The following is a 22,147-nucleotide window of genomic DNA, read 5'->3' as shown; positions in this document are numbered from 1 at the left end:
AGATAACGGATCACATTCGTCACAAAGTATACGGAGGTGCTGAGTTAAGTACTAGATCACTTTCGTCACCCAGTACAGAGAGGGAGGGATTGAGTAAGGTATCAGATCCCTTTTGTCACCCAGTACAGTTCGGGGTTGAGTAAAGTAACAGATCACTTTCGTCACCCGATGCAGAGAGAGGTTGAGTAAAGTAACATATCACTTTTGTCACCCAGTACAAAGAGAGGATGAGTAAGGTAACTAACTAGCTTTTGTCATCCAGTTCAACGAGTATGGTAGGTTGGGTAAAGTAACAGATCACTTTCGTCACCCCGTACAGAGAGGACAGACTAAGGCAACATATCATTTTATCAACCAGTAAAGAGAGGGGTTGAGTGAAGTAACAGATTACTCTCGTCACCCAGTACAGAGAGAGAGGTTGAGTAAAGTAACAGATCACTTTCGTACCCGGTACAGAGAGTGGTTGAGTAAAGTAACATATCACTTTCGTCACCCAGTGCAGAGAGAGGTTGAGTAAAGTAACAGATCACTTTCGTCACCCAGTGCAGAGAGGGGTTTAGTGAAGTAACAGATTACTCTCGTCACCCAGTACAGAGGGGGGTGGGTAACAGATCGCTTACGTCACCCAGTAGAGTGAAGGGTTGGGTAAAGTAACAGATCACGTTCGTCACCCAGTACAGAGAAGGGTTGAGTAAAGTAACGGATCACATTCGTCACAAAGTACACGGAGGTGCTGAGTAAAGTAAAAGATTGCTTTTGTCACCCAGTACAAAGAGAGGATGAGTAAAGTAACTAACTAGCTTTCGTCATCCAGTTCAACGAGGAGTTGAGTAAAGCAAAAGATCGCTTGCATTACAAAGTACAGTGAGTGTTGAGTTAAGTAGAAGATTGCTTTCGTCATCCAGTCCATAGAGAGTTTGAGTAAAGTATCACATTGCTTTCGTCACCCAGTTCAGTGAGGTTTGAGTTAGGTAGCAGATCAATTTCGTCACCCAGTGCAGAGAGAGGTTGAGTAAAGTAACAGATCACTTTCGTCACCGAGTATGGTAGGTTGGGTAAAGTAACAGATCACTTTCGTCACCCCGTACAGAGAGGGCAGACAAAGGCAACATATCATTTTTGTCAACCAGTAAAGCGAGGGGTTGAGTGAAGTAACAGATTACTCTCGTCACCCAGTACAGAAAGAGGTTGAGTAAAGTAACAGATCACTTTCGTCACCCATTGCAGAAAGGGGTTGAGTAAAGTAACAGATCACTTTCGTCACCCAGTGCAGAGAGAGGTTGAGTAAAGTAACAGATCACTTTCGTCACCCATTGCAGAAAGGGGTTTAGTAAAGTAACAGATCACTTTCGTCACCCAGTGCAGAGAGAGGTTGAGCAAAGTAACAGATCACTTTCGTCACCCATTGCAGAAAGGGGTTTGGTAAAGTAACAGATCACTTTCGTCACCCAGTGCAGAGAGAGGTTGAGTAAAGTAACAGATCACTTTCGTCACCCAGTGCAGAGAGAGGTTGAGTAAAGTAACAGATCACTTTCGTCACCCATTGCAGAAAGGGGTTTGGTAAAGTAACAGATCACTTTCGTCACCCAGTGCAGAGAGAGGTTGAGTAAAGTAACAGATCACTTTCGTCACCCAGTGCAGAGAGGGGTTAAGTAAGGTACAGATCACTTTCGTCACCCAGAAGAGTGAAGGGTTGGAAAAGTAACAAATGACTTTCGTCACCAGTACAGAAAGGGGTTGAGTAAGTAACAGATCATTTTCGTCACCCCAAGCAAGGCTGGGTTGAAGAAGATAACAGATCACTTTCGTCACCCAGTAGAGTGAACGGTTGGGTAAAGTAATCGATCACTTTCGTCACACAGTACAGAGAGGGGTCGAGTAAAGTAACGGATCACATTCGTCACAAAGTACACGGAGGTGCTGAGTTAAGTAAAAGATCACTTTCGTCACCCAGTACAGAGAGGGAGGGATTGAGTAAGGTAACAGATCGATTTTTTAACACCCAGTACAGTTCGGGGTTGATTAAAGTAACAGATCACTTTCGTCACCCGATGAAGAGAGAGGTTGAGTAAAGTAACATATCACTTTTGTCACCCAGTACAAAGAGAGGATGAGTAAGGTAACTAACTAGCTTTTGTCATCCAGTTCAACGAGTATGGTAGGTTGGGTAAAGTAACAGATCACTTTCGTCACCCCGTACAGAGAGGACAGACTAAGGCAACATATCATTTTATCAACCAGTAAAGAGAGGGGTTGAGTGAAGTAACAGATTACTCTCGTCACCCAGTACAGAGAGAGAGGTTGAGTAAAGTAACAGATCACTTTCGTACCCGGTACAGAGAGTGGTTGAGTAAAGTAACATATCACTTTCGTCACCCAGTGCAGAGAGAGGTTGAGTAAAGTAACAGATCACTTTCGTCACCCAGTGCAGAGAGAGGTTGAGTAAAGTAACAGATCACTTTCGTCACCCAGTGCAGAGAGGGGTTTAGTGAAGTAACAGATTACTCTCGTCACCCAGTACAGAGGGGGGTTGGTAACAGATCGCTTACGTCACCCAGTAGAGTGAAGGGTTGGGTAAAGTAACGGATCACATTCGTCACAAAGTACACGGAGGTGCTGAGTAAAGTAAACTATTGCTTTTGTCACCCAGTACAAAGAGAGGATGAGTAAAGTAACTAACTAGCTTTCGTCATCCAGTTCAACGAGGAGTTGAGTAAAGCAAAAGATCGCTTGCATTACAAAGTACAGTGAGTGTTGAGTTAAGTAGAAGATTGCTTTCGTCATCCAGACCATAGAGAGTTTGAGTAAAGTAACACATTGCTTTCGTCACCCAGTTCAGTGAGGTTTGAGTTAGGTAGCAGATCAATTTCGTCACCCAGTGCAGAGAGAGGTTGAGTAAAGTGACAGATCACTTTCGTCACCGAGTATGGTAGGTTGGGTAAAGTAACAGATCACTTTCGTCACCCCGTACAGAGAGGGCAGACAAAGGCAACATATCATTTTTGTCAACCAGTAAAGCGAGGGGTTGAGTGAAGTAACAGATTACTCTCGTCACCCAGTACAGAAAGAGGTTGAGTAAAGTAACAGATCACTTTCGTCACCCATTGCAGAAAGGGGTTGAGTAAAGTAACAGATCACTTTCGTCACCCAGTGCAGAGAGAGGTTGAGTAAAGTAACAGATCACTTTCGTCACCCATTGCAGAAAGGGGTTTAGTAAAGTAACAGATCACTTTCGTCACCCAGTGCAGAGAGAGGTTGAGTAAAGTAACAGATCACTTTCGTCACCCATTGCAGAAAGGGGTTTAGTAAAGTAACAGATTACTTTCGTCACCCAATGCAGAGAGAGGTTGAGTAAAGTAACAGATCACTTTCGTCACCCATTGCAGAAAGGGGTTTAGTAAAGTAACAGATTACTTTCGTCACCCAGTGCAGAGAGAGGTTGAGTAAAGTAACAGATCCCTTTCGTCACCCAGTGCAGAGAGAGGTTGAGTAAAGTAACAGATCACTTTCGTCACCCAGTGCAGAGAGAGGTTGAGTAAAGTAACAGATCACTTTCGTCACCCAGTGCAGAGAGAGGTTGAGTAAAGTAACAGATCACTTTCGTCACCCAGTGCAGAAAGGGGTTGAGTAAAGTAACAGATCACTTTCGTCACCCAGTGCAGAGAGGGGTTAAGTAAGGTACAGATCACTTTCGTCACCCAGAAGAGTGAAGGGTTGGAAAAGTAACAAATGACTTTCGTCACCAGTACAGAAAGGGGTTGAGTAAGTAACAGATCATTTTCGTCACCCAAAGCAAGGCTGGGTTGAAGAAGATAACAGATCACTTTCGTCACCCAGTAGAGTGAACGGTTGGGTAAAGTAATCGATCACTTTCGTCACATAGTGCAGAGAGAGGTTGGGTAAAGTAACAGATCACTTTCGTCACCCAGTGCAGAGAGGGGTTTAGTGAAGTAACAGATTACTCTCGTCACCCAGTACAGAGGGGGGTTGGGTAAAGTAACAGATCGCTTACGTCACCCAGTAGAGTGAAGGGTTGGGTAAAGTAACGGATCACATTCGTCACAAAGTACACGGAGGTGCTGAGTAAAGTAAACTATTGCTTTTGTCACCCAGTACAAAGAGAGGATGAGTAAAGTAACTAACTAGCTTTCGTCATCCAGTTCAACGAGGAGTTGAGTAAAGCAAAAGATCGCTTGCATTACAAAGTACAGTGAGTGTTGAGTTAAGTAGAAGATTGCTTTCGTCATCCAGACCATAGAGAGTTTGAGTAAAGTAACACATTGCTTTCGTCACCCAGTTCAGTGAGGTTTGAGTTAGGTAGCAGATCAATTTCGTCACCGAGTATGGTAGGTTGGGTAAAGTAACAGATCACTTTCGTCACCCCGTACAGAGAGGGCAGACTAAGGCAACATATCATTTTGTCAACCAGTAAAGAGAGGGGTTGAGAGAAGTAACAGATTACTCTAGTCACCCAGTACAGAAAGAGGTTGAGTAAAGTAACAGATCACTTTCGTCACCCATTGCAGAAAGGGGTTGAGTAAAGTAACAGATCACTTTCGTCACCCAGTGCAGAGAGAGGTTGAGTAAAGTAACAGATCACTTTCGTCACCCATTGCAGAAAGGGGTTTGGTAAAGTAACAGATCACTTTCGTCACCCAGTGCAGAGAGAGGTTGAGTAAAGTAACTAACTAGCTTCGTCACCCCGTCATCTTAACGAATATGAAGTAAAGTTAACTTCAGTGACACAGCATACTTTCCCAGGGCATATACCTTTATACCATTTGGATTTTAATTACGACAACAATATAAATGACCCGTTACGTTGTCTCCCATGAGAGACTAACGAGTGACACACAAAAATAAGTTTAAAGACACACGACACACGTGCCATGTAAGAAACAATAATTTATGTCAATTGCTTCAATTATTTGTGTTAATATACTCTCACAGGAAATTTCTTCAAGACTATTCTCACCTTATCAGATCGTAATACCTAAGAAAACATTTCCTTTTATATAGATTATAATATTATCTACCTGCTGGTAAGGTTTCCTTCTGGTGCAGTCAAGAGATACTTGTCTATATTCTTATTCATCAAACTCCCAGTTAATGATAAAGATGCATCAGTATCGTTATGCAGGTTAATTGCTATGATCGTAACAGCACCGGCAGGATACAGCGGACTGTAACATAAAAATCGTTGTGAGGAAAAATGAATCGAAGTACAAAAATATTGTGATATAGTTATTTAAAGGAAACCAAAACCCAAGAAGAGAAGCAATCTTATTGGAAAGAGTAAAATGAGAGGAACAATTTAAAAAAAGTTTCATTAAAGTCGGTTATGAAATAAGCAAGTTATGGACGATTAAAAAGTCTCGTTGTACTTGCTATGTGGATCCTCAAATTGGCAAACGTGCTTCAAAATGGCTGATTTTGTGAACACTCTTCAATTGTTTTGTACACATATTTTCAAATTTTCCCCTTTATTTTATATATTTCACATTATCTCCTCCTGACCTTGAAATAATATGTTGTGGATTATATTTTCCCATGACATATGTTGTGCTCAGAAGGAGGCAAGATGCAAATTTGAAAGATAATGAGGAAAATCTGAAAATTTGTGTACAAAACAAATGGAGAGTTGTCCACAAAATCGGCCATTTTGAAGCACGTTTGCCAATTTGAGGATGCCCATAAAAAGTACAACAAGAGTTTTCAAATTCCCATAACTTGCTTATTTCTTAACCGATTTTGATGAACTTTTTAAAAAAAAATTTCCTCTCATTTTACTCTTTCCAATAATATTACTTCTCTACTTGGGTTTTGGTTTCCTTTAATCCAAATAGGCAATCGTTAAATGAGATTTACCTGTTCAACATGCGTCATGTAATCAGGAGGGAAGTTACCGGAACCATTAAGAGAGATTAATTAATGGCTCTGGGAATTACATTGACAAATCACCCTCCACATTTAGAATATCAGCCAACTTATACCTCAGTCACATTCCCCCTACGGCGGCCGTAAGGCGAGTCGAAAACAGCATTTTTATTCATTTTTGTATTCAAACACTTTCTAGATATCACTGGTACAAAAACAAAATGCTAAAATGGCTGTTTTAGAGTCGCCGTACGGCCGCCGTAGGGGAAATATGACTAAGGTATTTGTCATGATTCTTTAAGATTAAAAGATAATTTGTGTACATTAATGTCAATCAATGTTGGCTCTATAAGGGGGCGGAGTTCATCACTCCTGTTTTTTAAAATAAGGAACAAGAGGGTAAGAAAACGAAAATGAGTATAATGAAACAGTTGTTTCTGTCGTATATAATAATCATGACTTTTTAGTTGAGGAAAAATTATTTCACATTTAGTTTTGTTAAATAACCTGGAGCCATAAATATTATGAATAATAAATTGCAATCAATGTTAACTTAACAAAGACACGCATTCCGATTTCCTAACGAACTATAAACGTGGTGGACCACTAATGAAAAGTTACCAGCAATTATAAGTGGTCCAAGGGTAGAAAGCGGTGAACGCTAGAAAATTCATATATATTTATATGTATGTAAACATCTATATTCCAATGTAAAAAAGGATTCTTTATTCAAACTAAAATATAATGTTTAAGTAAAAATGGGTATCAATAATAATTAACTTATATTGGATTTCATAAGCTTTTATAATCTTTAAATTGTGAGGACAGTGAATCAGAGAGAATGACAAAAGAATACTTACGATACTCTGGTACAATGGGCAAAAACGTGGACGTAAGAGGCACTTTTTACGGTCTGTGTAACCTTTTCGTCCTCGGTGTACGATACAGATAAAACATGAGTACCAGTAAGCCGCTTATGCAGAAAACATAGCCAATACAGCTTTTGAAAAGAAAAAAAAAGATCACACAATCCATTTCAATTTAAATCAAGGCTGAACAAAGTAATCAAAATCAAACGCATGTAAAAGGATTATTAAAAGGATTATTTTCCAGATCAATGTATAATTCAAATTCAAACTCACTTTATTCACATCCATTAAAAGGGTGCAATAAAACATCCAATAAAAGGCCAAAGACTTTAAGGCCCGTATTCTGAAGTCGGGTTTAACTTAAACTCAGGTTTAAAGTTGTGGTCTAAGTATGGCGAGCCAATTGTTACATAATAAGTAACAGTAGAGATATTATACTTCAGCTCATTCGGCTCTCAAAGCATTTATAATTGCGTAGGAAGTATAAATAGATGATTGTCTTCACCATCGATGAATCAGGAAAGAGCATAGTAAACATAAGAAACATTATGGCTTTCCATACTTAAACCACAACTTTAAACCTGAGTTTAAGTTAAACCCGACTTCAGAATACGGGCCATAGAGGCAAATCCCCTTAGTTTTGCGCATTGGTTAAAACAAATTAAGAAAACAAGATAACGGTGATCAAACAACAAACAAAGAGCAACAACATTAACGATCAAAAGAAAGAAAAACATAGGATCCATTTTATTTATAAATTGATGGAAAACTTGCAAGATTTTATTTACGTTAAAAAGTCAATAGTGAGGAGCAAGTTTTAATTTTTGATGGCAAATCATTTCAAATGACAGGTACTTCATATCTAATAACAGTTCGAGAAAATTATATATATTATTTTTTGGAGATGAAAGTTATCAATATTTCTTGTTGAATACATATTTACATTACTATTACAAGTGAAAAAAAAATTATCATTAAAAATATCCGGTAAAGCCCATTTGGAAAAAGGAAACATAAAACAAGCAACAAAGTAGCGTTGTAAACCATATGCATTTAAATTGTTAGCATCCGAAACAGTGGGTCCGTATGGGCAAGATATGTTGAATTGGTGATTATTCTTATTGCATGTTGTTGTATAAAAAAAAATTGTATTTAAAAAAAAAATCATTTTTTTTAAATGAATAAGATATCGTGCTTCCCCATATTACATTGCAGTAGGCTAGGTAAGGAAAAATAATTGCATTTACATAAATTAGTGAGAATAGAACATTGTAATGTGATTTTAAGGGGGATGAAACCTTTGGAACAAATAGGCTTGTGTAGAAACAGAAAAATCAAAGAATAAGAATAAAGAAAGTTTGAGAAAAATCGGACTAATAGTGAGAAAGTTATGAGCATTTGAATATTGCAATCACTAATGCTATGGAGATCCTCATATTGGCAATGCGACAAGGATGTGTGATGTCACTGATGAACAACTTTCCCTTTGGCAGTTTGGTGGACTATAAAATACCCTCAAAATGTATCTTTTTGCTTTTTCTTATGATGATTCACTCTTTATCCATGATGTATTCTTAAAAAATATGTATTACATGACCTCATGTAGACAGAACACATGATTTATGGATAGATGTGATAAAAGAGGCAATTCTTGTGAAATATATACTAAAGTAATTGGGAGAGTTGATCACAAGTGACATCACATCTTTGTCGCATTGCCAATTTGCTATCTCCATAGCATTAGTGATCGCAATATTCAAATGCTCCTAACTTTCTCATTATTTGTCCGATTTTTCTCAAACTTTCGTTGATCTGTTTCTTTGATTTTTCTGTTTTCACACAAGCTATCTTGTTCCAATGGTTTCATTCTCCTTTAAGTTTACTCATGACATTAAGTTAGTTCAAAGACAATGTTGAAGATTAAGATGTCATGAACACGGATAAACATGTTGCAACTCATAGAAGTTCAATGTGATCAAGATATTAAAATATCGCAATTCAATATTATTCGCATGTAATTATAGGCCTGTTAAGTTGTGTGAAAGTTAGAGTTCACTTCATATTAAAAGAGCCAGAAGATGATCACTTCAAGGGTCGGTAATAATTAGAGTAGATTACTTTAGACCTATGTGCTCCTTTCATTATTTTTTTTTCTAAGAATCTCTACGTTTTGGGGGAGATGACACTGTTTAGGCCGACTCCCAGTGTGAACGAAAGTTCATGTAAACTTTAGAACATCTGTTTAGGAACGCCATGAAATTAAAATTTACTCCGAATCGTGATTTGAAATACGTTTCCGTTTATTACCGGGAATGGAGAACATTGAACAAACCCTTTGTTTCACATTACAAAAGCGTTTTGTAATCACGTTTTCAATCATGATTCGCGTTTCCGTTTACATTTCAAAACCGACATTGATTTGCAATCAAATATTCAGTTTCTAATGACACATCCTTCGTTACAAACTTTCCTTAAAAAACAAAAGTGTGTGAAGTATCTTGACAAAAAATGTTCCTTTTCTTTACATAATGGATGTGAAAATGTGAATGTTTCGGGTATTCCATCTCTGGAGTTCCGTTGCATTTATTGGATAAATTTTGGATGCTTACCGGTGTCGGTGTATAATCATCAGACGAGAGCAATGAATAAGGTCCATTGATCAGGTCCCAGTAGATGAATACAGATATTCCCATCTCGGCCGCAACTCCCAAGTTGTGAAGTATACTGAAAGAGATGGGCAAATTATTCACTTGATACAGCGATGACATTGAGCTAGAGAAGGCCGGTGACCCACCTTGACTTAAAAAAAAAAAATGCCATGTCGACAGCGCGTTCGGTTGTTCCTTTATTTAGATTGAGAGACTGATACGGTCTTCACGCTGGCCTAAAACACAGCTACAGTCCCGGGACTGTCCCGGGACTTTCCCGAGACTGTAAAGGTGGTACCCTTATTGTAAATGATCGGACCCGCAATTTACTTACCCGGTATAACCTCGCAACAAACTCTTTCTCTGGCAGCGATACAGTCCCGCGACTGTCCCGGTTTGCCCTCAGGCACATCGTTACAACACCGGGATAAACCGAACGGGATTTATTCCAATGTTTTCTCTCCAATGGGGTGTATAAAGTGAACTAGAGCTACCCATGGATTCAAGTCAATCTTATTTTGTGTGAATGTTAATTTTGATAAAATCATAATATTTTGAACTTCAATAATGCGATTCTGATTGGAAGCCAAAATAAATAAATAACAAACTAAATAAATAACAAAATAAATAAATAAAGTTTATTTCCGCTCTCGCTTGCTACGTTCACTCGTAATATAAGATTTCAGAATGGTTTCGGACTGTAAGAGAATGGGTGAGAGCTAGGAATATTCTCACTTTATTCTCCCTTGGGAATAGAGGCGCATGCTCAATGTCTGCCATGTAAAGAAACTTGAGATTTTTTTTACGTGATCACCGATTGACCAATCATCATGATCAATGATTTAGAATACTCTAATGAAAATACACGTGCATGTGTCGATCTAGCTCTTTTAACCTCCTGTCATGCAAGCTTCGAGAGTTTCTTCCTTTTGCAATTTCTTATTTATTGTGAAGGTATTAAAAAATCACATATGGCAGCAAATAAAGGGAGAATTACATGGCGAAAAGGAAGGTGCAAATTTCACAAATTTTAACGCATCCCCCGAAAAATATATAAATTTGGATCGCGTTCAAAAGTTCAAATTTCATTGTGTGTATGACCGATACAGAAGAGCCTTACGTACGAGGGGAAATAACCAGCCATTAACTGGTTACCATCCTCAAAGTGAAGGCTGGAGTCGATAAAAAGGCAGGGGCGATGAAAACATTGCTTACATAAATCCAGCTACATATCGGTTTGATATTCCACTGAAGCCACCGGCAGCCACGGTGGAGGTCTCGCCTAACCATCTCGCGCCTGTCGGTTTGGCATCTTTCATGAGTTTTCGGAATTCCCTGAGCTCGCATCTCATCAAATTGACCGTGTCTGGGTTGGTGAAATTGTCGACGGATATTGTTTCTGATCTGCTGTTTAGGTTGTAGAAGTGAACTGTAGTTGCATTGATGGCATCTCCAGCATCATTTAAGAACCTGTATCAACAGATCAAAAGTAATCAAGATTTACAAATTCGAAGATGTTCTTTATTGTGCATGCCCCCCCCCCCGCCCCATCCCGGGTATGTGCATCGTTATTGAAAGAGATATGGCAAGCCTCTTGACCCATAAACAAATGAAGCTGACATAACGGAATAAACGGTTTGCAATAAACGGAACCGATATCATCTCTTATACCTGATCAAATACTCTCAGAGCTGGTTAATAATAATAAAAATAATAATACTAGCTGGATTTATACAGCGCTTTTTGCGTGAGGATACAAAGCGATTGCTATCATTACCCCGGCTTTAGCTCGAGCTACCATCTCCGGCGCTCAGTGCATGCAAGGAATTAATCCTGCCGGGTACCCATTCACCTCACCTGGGTCGAGTGCAGCACAGTGTGGATGAATTTCTTGCTGGAGGAAATCACGCCAAGGCTAGGATTCGAACCCACGACCCTCTGTTTCAAAGGCGAGAATCAGAACCAATAGACCACGACACGCCCACACACCCAGTAGAGCCATCATAATCTGTTATCTAGTTTGCTGTACAAGGCATTATGTCGAAGAAAAGTGCTCTGAATCACTGAATTTGCAACCTTGAGTCCTTTACTTGGAGTATTGCAAAGAATTACCCTTATTATATATATTTAAAAAAAAAAGAAATAAGTTGTTTTTTGTGGTATTCTTGTGTGAAGCCCACTTGTTTCAACCAGGGACATACTGATATCCAAATCCCATTTCCAATTCGATTTTTAAAGATAAATTCCAGTTTTGGTAACGATCTCAAAATGACTTTTTACAGAATCTAATATAATGACCACCCAAGTGTCTGTTTATATGAATAAAAAATATGTGCCAAAGGATTCTGGGAGAAATTGTGAAATTGCTGAGAAATAAGCAAAATAAGCGCGGATTCGGTCACTTCCGTCGGGTCTTTATTCCAGCAATAATTATACACTGCCCCACGTGTGCCTATCTGTGTTGGTGATCTTCAGTGTGAACGTTTTTCAGCGTAGATTTCAAGAATTCACAAAGTTCAGTTTATGTAACTGTACCAGATCTAGATCCTCCATGATATTCTGACAATTAAGCCTGGTTTTACAGACTTTCTCATGAAATCAGTGTTTACTGCAACTACTGGAATTTCTCTTTAACTTGACAATATAATTTTTTTATCAATCAAGATGGGTGCTTATACACTGTAAAAAAAATGAAGTACTAATTTAGCACCTGCAGTGTTTGTAGTGACTGCACTGCGAGTGCTGATTTTCTACTTCAAATTTGAACTAGAACATCAACACTCGTAGTGCAGTCACTATACAAGCAATGCAAGTACTAAATTAGCAATTAGCACTTTTTACAGTGTATAATATACTTATACAAGGTGTGTCTTAACACCTCTTCTAACTAAGAACATAACAAAATAAAAAAGAAATCAAGCTAAGAATTCATTAGATTTGTGCGGAGATTTACCTTCTAAAGCCTATTTAGTATGTAACAGTCACAAATTTATCTGTATTACCAAGTGTAATTGACTGGCCAATTCCTTAATCAAAATATCATCAGACATTGTAGTTGCTTCGGAGAGAGATAAACAAATAATTTTCAAATTCCCGTTTTAAGGAAATCTGATTATAACTTTCTATAGGCATGATAGGTGTACCTCTCTTGGAAAGGAAATGATCTTAAAGATTGGAGTCGGAGATCATTTTCTTTTATCATTTTTCGGGCAGACCTATAAAAGATTTAAATGGTTAACTGCACTTTCAGCTATAAGGACCACCTCCCTGAATCCCCATGGCAAAATTAGGCATAATGGGGATGGGCAGGTAATTAGAACGAACCCTAGATCGCAATTCCAACTATAGCTACACCAAAGGTCCGTAAAGCCCACAGCACACTTTGCGATCTGATGCGACGCGATTTATTAATAAATCACATTTTGCATTAAATGTGAAAGTTTCAAGAAGTAATGTAATTTCATTTGATGTTCAGGATAATGATAGGAATAACACAATTATAATTTTGCTATGCAGCAAGCACTGTGGTCGGAGTAAAGTCCAAATCGACTTCAAGTCGCAGCCGATTATGACGTCATTACGATTTGGATTCGAATTTGCTTTTATTCTTACAGAGAGGCTCGAAGTACACTGAATTTTGATTTCCGTAGTCCTACCACTATTCTTAACACTGATCGCCAATACCAATTGATTGGAATGTTCATAACAAATGTTATAAATTAGCTCTGTATTTTTAAGCATCGTGATTGGCCAATACGCGTCACATGACATCCAACTTTTTTGATATTGCACGCTCGAGCAAACCAGTGCGGTAGAAGTCCCGGGAGAAGTCCAACTAAACTGTACTGTAACTTTTTAAAAATTTTGTTTCTGTGTTACTATTTTATAAAACAAATAATGCACTTGCTCTGTCGTGCGTTAAAGTAAATGCAGAGAAAGCTCGGTTTCTTCAGATGATGCACACTGGGCACTCGTCGCAAGCGGCTCGTGCACAGTGCGGCATCTGTCTAAAGAAACCTCGCGTGCTCTGCATTTCCACTAACGCACTCGGCTGCGTACATTATTTGTATATTATTACAATTTCTTTGAAATTCGGATCGCAACAAATCGCATTGTGTGCGCCGGGCTTTACACCCTTTACACAAAACGTAACGATCATCGTAGAACATTTTATTTTGTGATTGATTGCAATGAACACAATGTATCATCAATCGTATAAAGTGTCCGATTAATCTCTATCCTTTGTGCTCATATGGGACCTAAATGTAAATTGAAACACTAATCATGCTTAATGTAAGAAGAGGGGAAAAAACCTTCTCAAATAGTCTGTATGGGTTGGAAAGTCTTCTGATGTGGCTGTCTTTGCATTGCCGCAATGTGTGATGGGAAGGTGGTCCATATCCGGTCCAACTAACTCGTTGCTAAACCGGTACCGGTCCTCTGATAAGATATCCCTTAGCGTGTTGAAGTCCTTGGCTAACTGACGAGCTGATATCCTGAGGTGGTAGTTTTTCTTGAACAGGGCCGGTTCTGGTCAAACATAAATTCCAATCGTGGTAACATTATGGCCCGTATTCTGAAGTCGGGTTTAACTTAAACTCAGGTTTAAAGTTGTGGTTGAAGTATGGATGGCCAATTGTTACATAAATCGCCAACAGTTGAGATATCATATTTCAGCTCATTTGGCTCTCAAAATTATTCGTAATTGTGTAGGAAGTATAGATAGATGATTGTCTTCACCATCGATGAATCAGGAAAGAACACGGTGAACATAAGAAACATACAACTTAATAAAAATACTGACACTTTTGGCTTCCCATGATTTTAGTACAGAGTTAGACTATGGTCTAAGTTCAGAATACTGACTTCAGAATACGGGCCTATGAATTCAATTCTAGCAGAATATCAAACAAAACGCTCAAATTTGTTACAATGGACAATTTGGAATAAAACAGTGCAATATCAAAAATGTTTGTATATATTTTGTCATAAATTTCTAGAAAATGACAGTTCAGTTGGACTTCAAAGACTTTCTCTCGAAAATGAAAATATATATATATATTGCTTATTGTGACCACTCGAGCAAAAAAATAAATATGCCTGTGTCTATTTTATGGTTTCAAATCGAGAGCAGATTTTTTTTTTAAATCTCTCTTTCTCTTGCCCTGCACACACCTCACACAGCACATAGACATACTCGCGCGCTTACCCCTTCACGCACACACACACACACAACCTCGCGCACTCACAGCCACATACGATCATGCGTATGGTTTCTTACAACAACCATCAATCTTACCGTTCCCCAATTCCCAGATGACACGATATCCAAGGTTCGCATTGAAGTCTAGGAGTGCCTTAGCGTTGGTCGGGTCCCATGCATCGCCTTTCCTCAAAGCCACGTTCAAAGTAAATGCAAGATCCGCCCCACTTTTTAAGCAAAATTTATGAAGACTCTTCCAATGTTCACCTGCAAATGGATAATTTTAGATTATTACCCGTACATCCCCAGAGTACCTAGTAAAGATTGCATTGGATGTTTGTTTTTAAATTAGTCTGTAGGTCTAGACGACTGGTTCTAAAACTTGTATTCTACCATTCAACAATCTTAATGATGAGGGGTGTTAAGGCTGACACCAGTTGGTGTCTATTAAGGACCACGTCCCAATGTTACCCCCTCAGGATTGAACATAACACCAGAGTGTAAACGTCACAGCGTGTTACAATAACGCCCATAGGTGTTGAACTGACACTAACAGTTTAACACTTGAGTAAAGTGTCCGGTGTGGTCATTCATGTACACCGGTTGACATCGCAGTGTTTTGGAGTGTGACGGTATTGTTTTTATCGAAAATTCCCTTTTTACGAAAGACCTGCCAAATTCAAATCCGCGCCTCTTCTGTAGGTGACACGACATTTGCTACGGGCTTAACATGCTTAAAGGGATGCTCCAGGCTGAAGATAATTAAACTTCAATAAAAAGAGGAAAATTTCGCAGAGCAAAATGCTGAAAATTTCATCAAAATCGGATTAAAAAAACCAAAGGCATGTCTTCATGAATATTCACTAGGTGGGCTGATGATGTCATTCCCACTTGTTCTTTTGTATTTTATCTAATGAAATTAGGTGTATTCAATTTTTTTGTCTACCAAGAAATCAAACAACTGGATTGACAACTGATTAAGTGCATTAGTTATTTCATTAAAATGGAGACACATCATTTACACATGTATGAAAAAAATGAAACATTTGTAATTTCATGTAATATGAAGAAGGAATGTGAGGACGTGACCATGGTGACATCATCTGCCCACCTAATGAATAACCATGACAACGTGCATATAACTATTTCACAAAATACTGCTAAAATTTAAAATTCAATAACTTCGTAATTTGTCATTCGATTTTGATGAAATTTTCAGCATTTTGCTCTGTGAAATTTACTCTCTATTTATCTATATATAAATATTCTCAGTCCGGAGCATCTCTTCAATTTCGTATAAGGTATAGGGTTAGGTTTAGGATATGGTAAATGTGTGGAATCTGCGGCGGAGCAATTTTCATGGAACCCTTCTAGAGAGCCAGATAATGTGGAAAATCGGAGTGGATTTTGCGTGGCCGACGATACATTTTTCGATAACAAAAAATGTGAAGCCGGACAAATGTCAGTGAGCGAAAGAAGTACAAAAATGTGTCTCCAAAACAAATTTAAATGGGAAGATAAATCCATGGGCTGCGATCACGGGAACTTACCTGTGAGAAAATGATTTATATTTATCCAGGGATGAGGAATAGAATTGGAAGAACCATTCAGAGCAAATATTACCTCATCTCCCGACCTTCCTCCGACACGTAAAATAGAAGGAGCAAGGCCACGAAACAACGTTTGGAGGATGACCGAGCTGTAACGATGAAATGAAAGAGTCAAGTTTTTTTTTCTTCAAAATATGAAAAGAGGGTTAAAGTCTGATATTTGAAATAAAATCAGGACCATTTTGTCGTATGTTACCCGTGGTAAACTTCCTCACAACAACTCATCATCTACACTGTAAAAAATGAAGTGCTAATTTAGCACTTACGGTGCTTGTATGGTGACTGCACTATGAGTGCTGATTTTCTGGTTTTAATGTGAACTATAAAATCAGCACTCGTAGTGCAGTCACTATACAAGCACTGTAAGTGCTAAATTAGCACTTCATTTTTTACAGTGTAATATACATCAAATGGTTCATGATTAACAACAAGAGATTTTTCATGGAAATCCACAAATAGGGGCCTTAAAAGAGTACTGTAGGCTTAAAAATATGTGATATAAATCGACAAAGTAAAAACAGACGAACAAAACACTGAAAAATTTAATAAAACTCGGACAAGGAATAACAAAGTTATGGCAGTTTAAAGCTTTGCATTATTTCGGTGAAACAGTTCTGTGCATGCCTTCATGAATATATTATGAGGAAGATGATGATGTCATATCCCCACTTATCTGTTTGTATTTTGTCATACGAGATTAAATTCTTCAAATTTCGTCCACCAAGAGTGAAAAAAATTAGACTGACAATTGATGTAATGCATACGATATTCAACAGTTCATTGCTGATACTTATTTTCTTACAAGGAAGTCATATCATGCACCCATGTAAGAAAATATGAAATGATTATGGCTTCATGTATAACATAAGAAAAGGGGGAAAGTGGGGATATGTCATCATCATCCCCCTGATGAATATTCATGACGATGTACATATAAATGCTTTCACAAAATTCATTTTTTTTATTTCCAGGCAAAAGACAACAAGAATATATACAAGAGGAAGAAATTATCACCGACTAGTGCCTGAGGATGACTAAAAGAAAAACTAGTTTCTGTTATGAAGCTCTCCTCACTTACTAGTCGGGGTTTACAAATATACAAAATAAAATCGGTATAAAATGACAATGTATTTCGTTAAATATATCCTAGACTTTCATCTCCGGCATTTTAAGACTATTCCAATTATTCCTTATGAGGTTAATTCTTTCTTATTTCCTAACATAATTATGATTTATACCTCGGTCACATTCGCTTGACGGCCGCCGCATGGCGAGTCGAAAACAGCCGTTTTATGCATTTTCATTCAAACCACAAATATGTAGCTGGTACAAGAAATGTTAAAACGGCTGTTTTCGACTGGCTGTATGGCGACCGTAGAGCAAATATGACCAAGGTATTACACTTACTTTGGATTGTATCCCGTTGATGCATTCAGGCTTCTCACAGCCACTGTTTTCGCGCTGAGACCAACAGAAAGAAATCGACGATCAACAGCGTGTATCGCTTTATTAGTATCGATAGATACAAGAAAGTATGACGTGGAGTTTGAATTGATTGGTAAACTGTTTAAGTGAGGGAATAGAAAAGGAGAAGAATTTACAATGAATATCGTTTCATTATTTCATTTCTAATTGATTTTTTTTGTTAGTTGTATTTGAAACTAGATAAAACATGGCATATATTTGTGTTTATACAAAAATTAAAAGTCAAGCTCACTCCTTTCGTAAATAGCAGCTGACCAATATAAATAAAGTGCACGGATTCCATGAGCGAAATAATTCATTTATTTATTTCCATTTCTGGTAAAAAAAACATTCAAATACAATCAAATATTTACAAAAAGAAAACATATGAATATCAATACCAAGAATATGGGGGAGCCAGCAGAGGCCATTGGCCTTTCAAAGGCTGGGCTCCAAAGCCATACTGAAATATACATAATATAGAGAGAGAAAGGGGGGTACATTTATGTCTGAATTGTGATGGGTAAATTATATATTACTTAAGATTCCTTCATGAGATGCATTTTATACTTTCGTTTAAATGAGGCAATAGATGGGGACATTTTTATATTATCAGGTATTGCATTCCAAGTAATTACTCCAGAATATTTTACAGATTTACGTGAAGTTTGATATTTCAACAGAGGAATATACATGTTATTAGCATGTCTTGTATTAAGTGTATGGACATCCTTTGTCATTTTAAACATATCATAAAAAATATGGGGAAGCAAGTTTTTATTATACATGTACATAAATGATCCAACTTGCAGTTCATGTATTTGAAATATAGTTAGCATATTAAATTTTCTAAAAAGAGGTCCAGATGGAGTTCTCGGATGAGAGTTTGTAATTGCACGTAGTGCTCTTTTTTGTAGAACATACAATTTATTTAGAAGAATTTTAGCACAATGCCCCCAAGTTACAATACAGTAAGACAGATGGGGAAGGATAATAGCATTATATATATTAATCAATATTTTCAAAGGAACAAAGTGTCTTATTTTGTATAATATACCAATTGCATACGAGATCTTTCGCAGGATGATATTAATATGTGGAGTCCAAGTAAGATTTTCATCAATTGTCACTCCAAGAAATGTGGTGTTTGATACCTGTTGTATATTAAAATTATTGATTGTAACATCGCAGATTTGTTCAAAGAGTTTTTTATTTTTTGGTTTAAATATCATATAATTAGTTTTTTGAGAATTAACCAGTAATTTATTAGCCAAAAACCACATCTCCAATTTTGGTAGTTCCAAAGTAATTATATTAGATATTTCATGGGCATTTTTACCAGATACAAAAAGGTTTGTGTCATCTGCGAATATGATTGGACGAAAGTTTGGGGTTACATATTGCATATCGTTAACCTATAATAGAAAAAATAACGGGCCTAAAATGGATCCTTGCGGAACTCCTGCATTAAGTGTTAGCAATCTAGAATTAATACCATCTATGCATACAAATTGTTTTCTATTATATAAATAACTCTGTATCCATGCTAAAGAAATTCCTCTAAACCCATAAAATTGCAACTTCCGTAATAAAATATGGTGATTTATTGAGTCGAACGCTTTCGACAAATCTAGAAATATTCCAAGACCAATATTCTTATTTTCAAAAGCTGTATTAATATAATTAACAAATTCGAGTAGGGCCATAGATGTAGAATGGCCAGAACGAAAACCGAACTGTCTAGTGTATAAAATATTATATTTAGATATATAAGATATTATCTTTGCATACATCAATTTTTCAAGCATACATCAATTTTTCAAACTAATATCCATTATGTCATACACATAAAACAATTTAAATGCATTAGATATAGGGAATAAAGATTTATGCATGGCTTGGTGATTTTTTCTTTTTTGATGAGCACATCGATGTATTGTTATAATGATATGGCAGATGCGTATCGGGTGAATTCTAGTTTCTTAGAATTCTAGTTTCTTATAAAATGTTTACAATGTTATAAAATGTTATGTGGAGCGTTGTGGCCCATTGGATTAGTCTCCGGACTGTGAAACAGAGGGTCGTGGGTTCGAGTCCCGCAGCCATGTCGTAATTTCCTTCAGCAAGAAACCCATCCACAATGTGCTGCACTCAACCCAGGTCAGCTAAATGGGTACCGGTAGGAAGTAATTCCTTAAAAAGCTGGGTGCGCTATGAACGCCTAGCTTAGCCGCGTAATATAGGATCGCCTTGAGCAACTAACAAGGTGGATATGTGCGCAATGTAAATATCCTATATTATTATTATTATTCTTATACAGGGGCACAAGTAGCAATGGTGGACGTTTATCTTATAGACCTGTTTTGTCATGTTTATCGTTAACAAATTACAGTACTGCAGTTTCCATACAACATTTGTTGCTATGTCATACAGGCCTCCTGCAAGCTTTCAGCGGGATTCCAAGAACAGTATTTTGTTCAAATAAGAATACCGATAATTTGCATATCAATAAGCATGATAAGTAAACTTGTCTATTAATATACCGGCATTGGTCCTTCAGTATCACATTCCTGCGAGGTAACAATGATAATAATAATAATAATGATAATAACAACACTATAATAGGTACTTAATATGTATTGTCTTCTGCCCCACCTGAGTTCGTGGCCCTGTGAAGCGGGTGTGCACCCCCGAGATTTACCCGCGGGATGTGCTGCGTATGTTATTTTCCATATGCGGCACCACTGGAAATCGGGTAGATAGGCCCATGCTAAAAAGTACAAATTTAACAAAAAATCAGCTTCGCTTTGTAATGACAAAACTTCTTTTGCTTGTCAAATTTTCCAGACTGAAATCATCCATAGTTTGGAGGGACCCCCCCCCCAAAAAAAAGGGGGTGGTATATGTCGTAGGAATATGTATAAATTCGGTTCGGGTACTGTTTTAAGGTAATAGACCAGTTCGTAGTTACTTCATGGGCAATTTTGGTAAAAGTAACTTTCATTTCTTTCGTTATAAAAGGCATATTTAAAAGCAAGATATTACGTAAGCATGCATTGCATCTAGCAGGATGAAGGTGTTTGTTGCATTTCTACTTTGAATGCATATTATAGCATGTTGTACAGTGCACTTTGGAATCTATGAAATACTAGTCGTTCGTGGACAAATTGTTTTCTTTTGGATGTAAATGAAAAACACAATTCAAAAGAATATATGAATAATCAAGACATCAAAGTTGGTGCTCATCTCATTAGATTTTGAACCACCATGTCACTTTCATACCGATGGCCTTCCTCTTATCATGCGCAGCACAGAGTGGGACGACGAACTGGCTTATTTGACCTAAAAACAGAAACCACCCTCAGTAAAGCCACCATTTATAGTAAGTGTTCTCACACTCTAAAAAAATGATAATGTAATCAACATTTGAAAGGTTGGAGTATATAGTGATAACCCTCTTCTAAATGTTGCATTTACCACTTTACATGGTTTGACCAAACATTTATAATATTGGATTCAGTTTTTTGCAAAGTTGGATATAACCTTTTGGAATGGTTGTCACTCCTCCAACTTTTCAAATGTTGATTTAACATTTCATTTTTGGTTACCGTTTTTTCAAGTCGACTTCGTTTATATATATTCTAGATAAAGTTTTGCAAAAAATAAAAATAAACGAACAAAAAGCATGTTTTGCAAACCGGGATTGCAAATTTACAATACACCTTTACTACAAGTTCACGACAATGGCCACTTTTATTACAAGTAGGGTTAAGTTATGGTGGTTTTGAAGTACGGTCAATCACACGACTCTAGTCGTCATGAAGTTCGCTATTTTCGTTGCATTGTTTGCAATTGTTTGTCGCGAAGTTCGCGATTTTCACTGCAAACTTTGCCATTTAAAATCACAAAGTTTGCAGCGAAAGTCACGAATTTCACGACTGAAGTCGTGTGTCATAATGTGTGCATGATCAACCGTAATTCAGAGCCACCATATCAAATTTATCCAAGAGCAAGGCCACAAAGTTCAGGTACTTGGATGATCCCTTGCCTCGATGCCCCTCTCATATTGACCTTGTATTTTTTGTTTTACCGCCCTTTTCTCATTTTTCCCCATTTGTGCACTGCAATATCAGAATACAGCAATAAAGTTAAGTGAGTGACTTTGCCAAAAACATTTCAAGAGATACACACACTTACCCTTCCCCTTTTCCAATATTGGTTGCTCCTTTCTTTATGGGCCTATAAATGACAGGATCATGGTGGACATAGTCATTGGTAATCGCTCCTTCTGGGACGTAAGCAGACTTCACGAAACCGCACAAGATTCCCACCGTGAGGTAGATGATAACACGGACCTTCGCCATCGGTGCCACCATCATGTTCACCTTTGTACGAGCAAGGGGTTCAATGGAGAGTTTATCCATGGACCTACTTAGTAGGTACATGGTTTTAACTAACAAATTGCTATATACTTCA

General features: G+C 37.6%; 1 protein-coding gene across 1 annotated transcript in view; it reads right to left on the bottom strand.

The window, feature by feature from the left end:
- LOC121425726 (heparanase-like) overlaps positions 1–22,147 on the bottom strand; it is a 27,314-nt gene extending 5,167 nt beyond the window's left edge. Inside the window, exons 1-9 of the mRNA XM_041621894.1 lie at positions 21,869–22,147; positions 17,615–17,770; positions 16,148–16,296; positions 14,694–14,864; positions 13,708–13,924; positions 10,610–10,864; positions 9,356–9,470; positions 6,738–6,877; positions 5,037–5,183 (exon numbers count right to left, since the gene is read on the bottom strand). Coding sequence (XP_041477828.1) covers positions 5,037–5,183; positions 6,738–6,877; positions 9,356–9,470; positions 10,610–10,864; positions 13,708–13,924; positions 14,694–14,864; positions 16,148–16,296; positions 17,615–17,770; positions 21,869–22,116 — 1,598 coding nt within the window. The 5' untranslated portion in view covers positions 22,117–22,147. The remainder of the gene's footprint in view (positions 1–5,036; positions 5,184–6,737; positions 6,878–9,355; positions 9,471–10,609; positions 10,865–13,707; positions 13,925–14,693; positions 14,865–16,147; positions 16,297–17,614; positions 17,771–21,868) is intronic.

The sequence above is a fragment of the Lytechinus variegatus genome, chromosome 12 (genome assembly GCF_018143015.1).
Source record: "Lytechinus variegatus isolate NC3 chromosome 12, Lvar_3.0, whole genome shotgun sequence".
Classification (NCBI taxonomy): domain Eukaryota; kingdom Metazoa; phylum Echinodermata; class Echinoidea; order Temnopleuroida; family Toxopneustidae; genus Lytechinus; species Lytechinus variegatus.
Note: the sequence above shows the minus strand (reverse complement) of the source record. Positions and strands in the feature narration are given on the sequence as shown.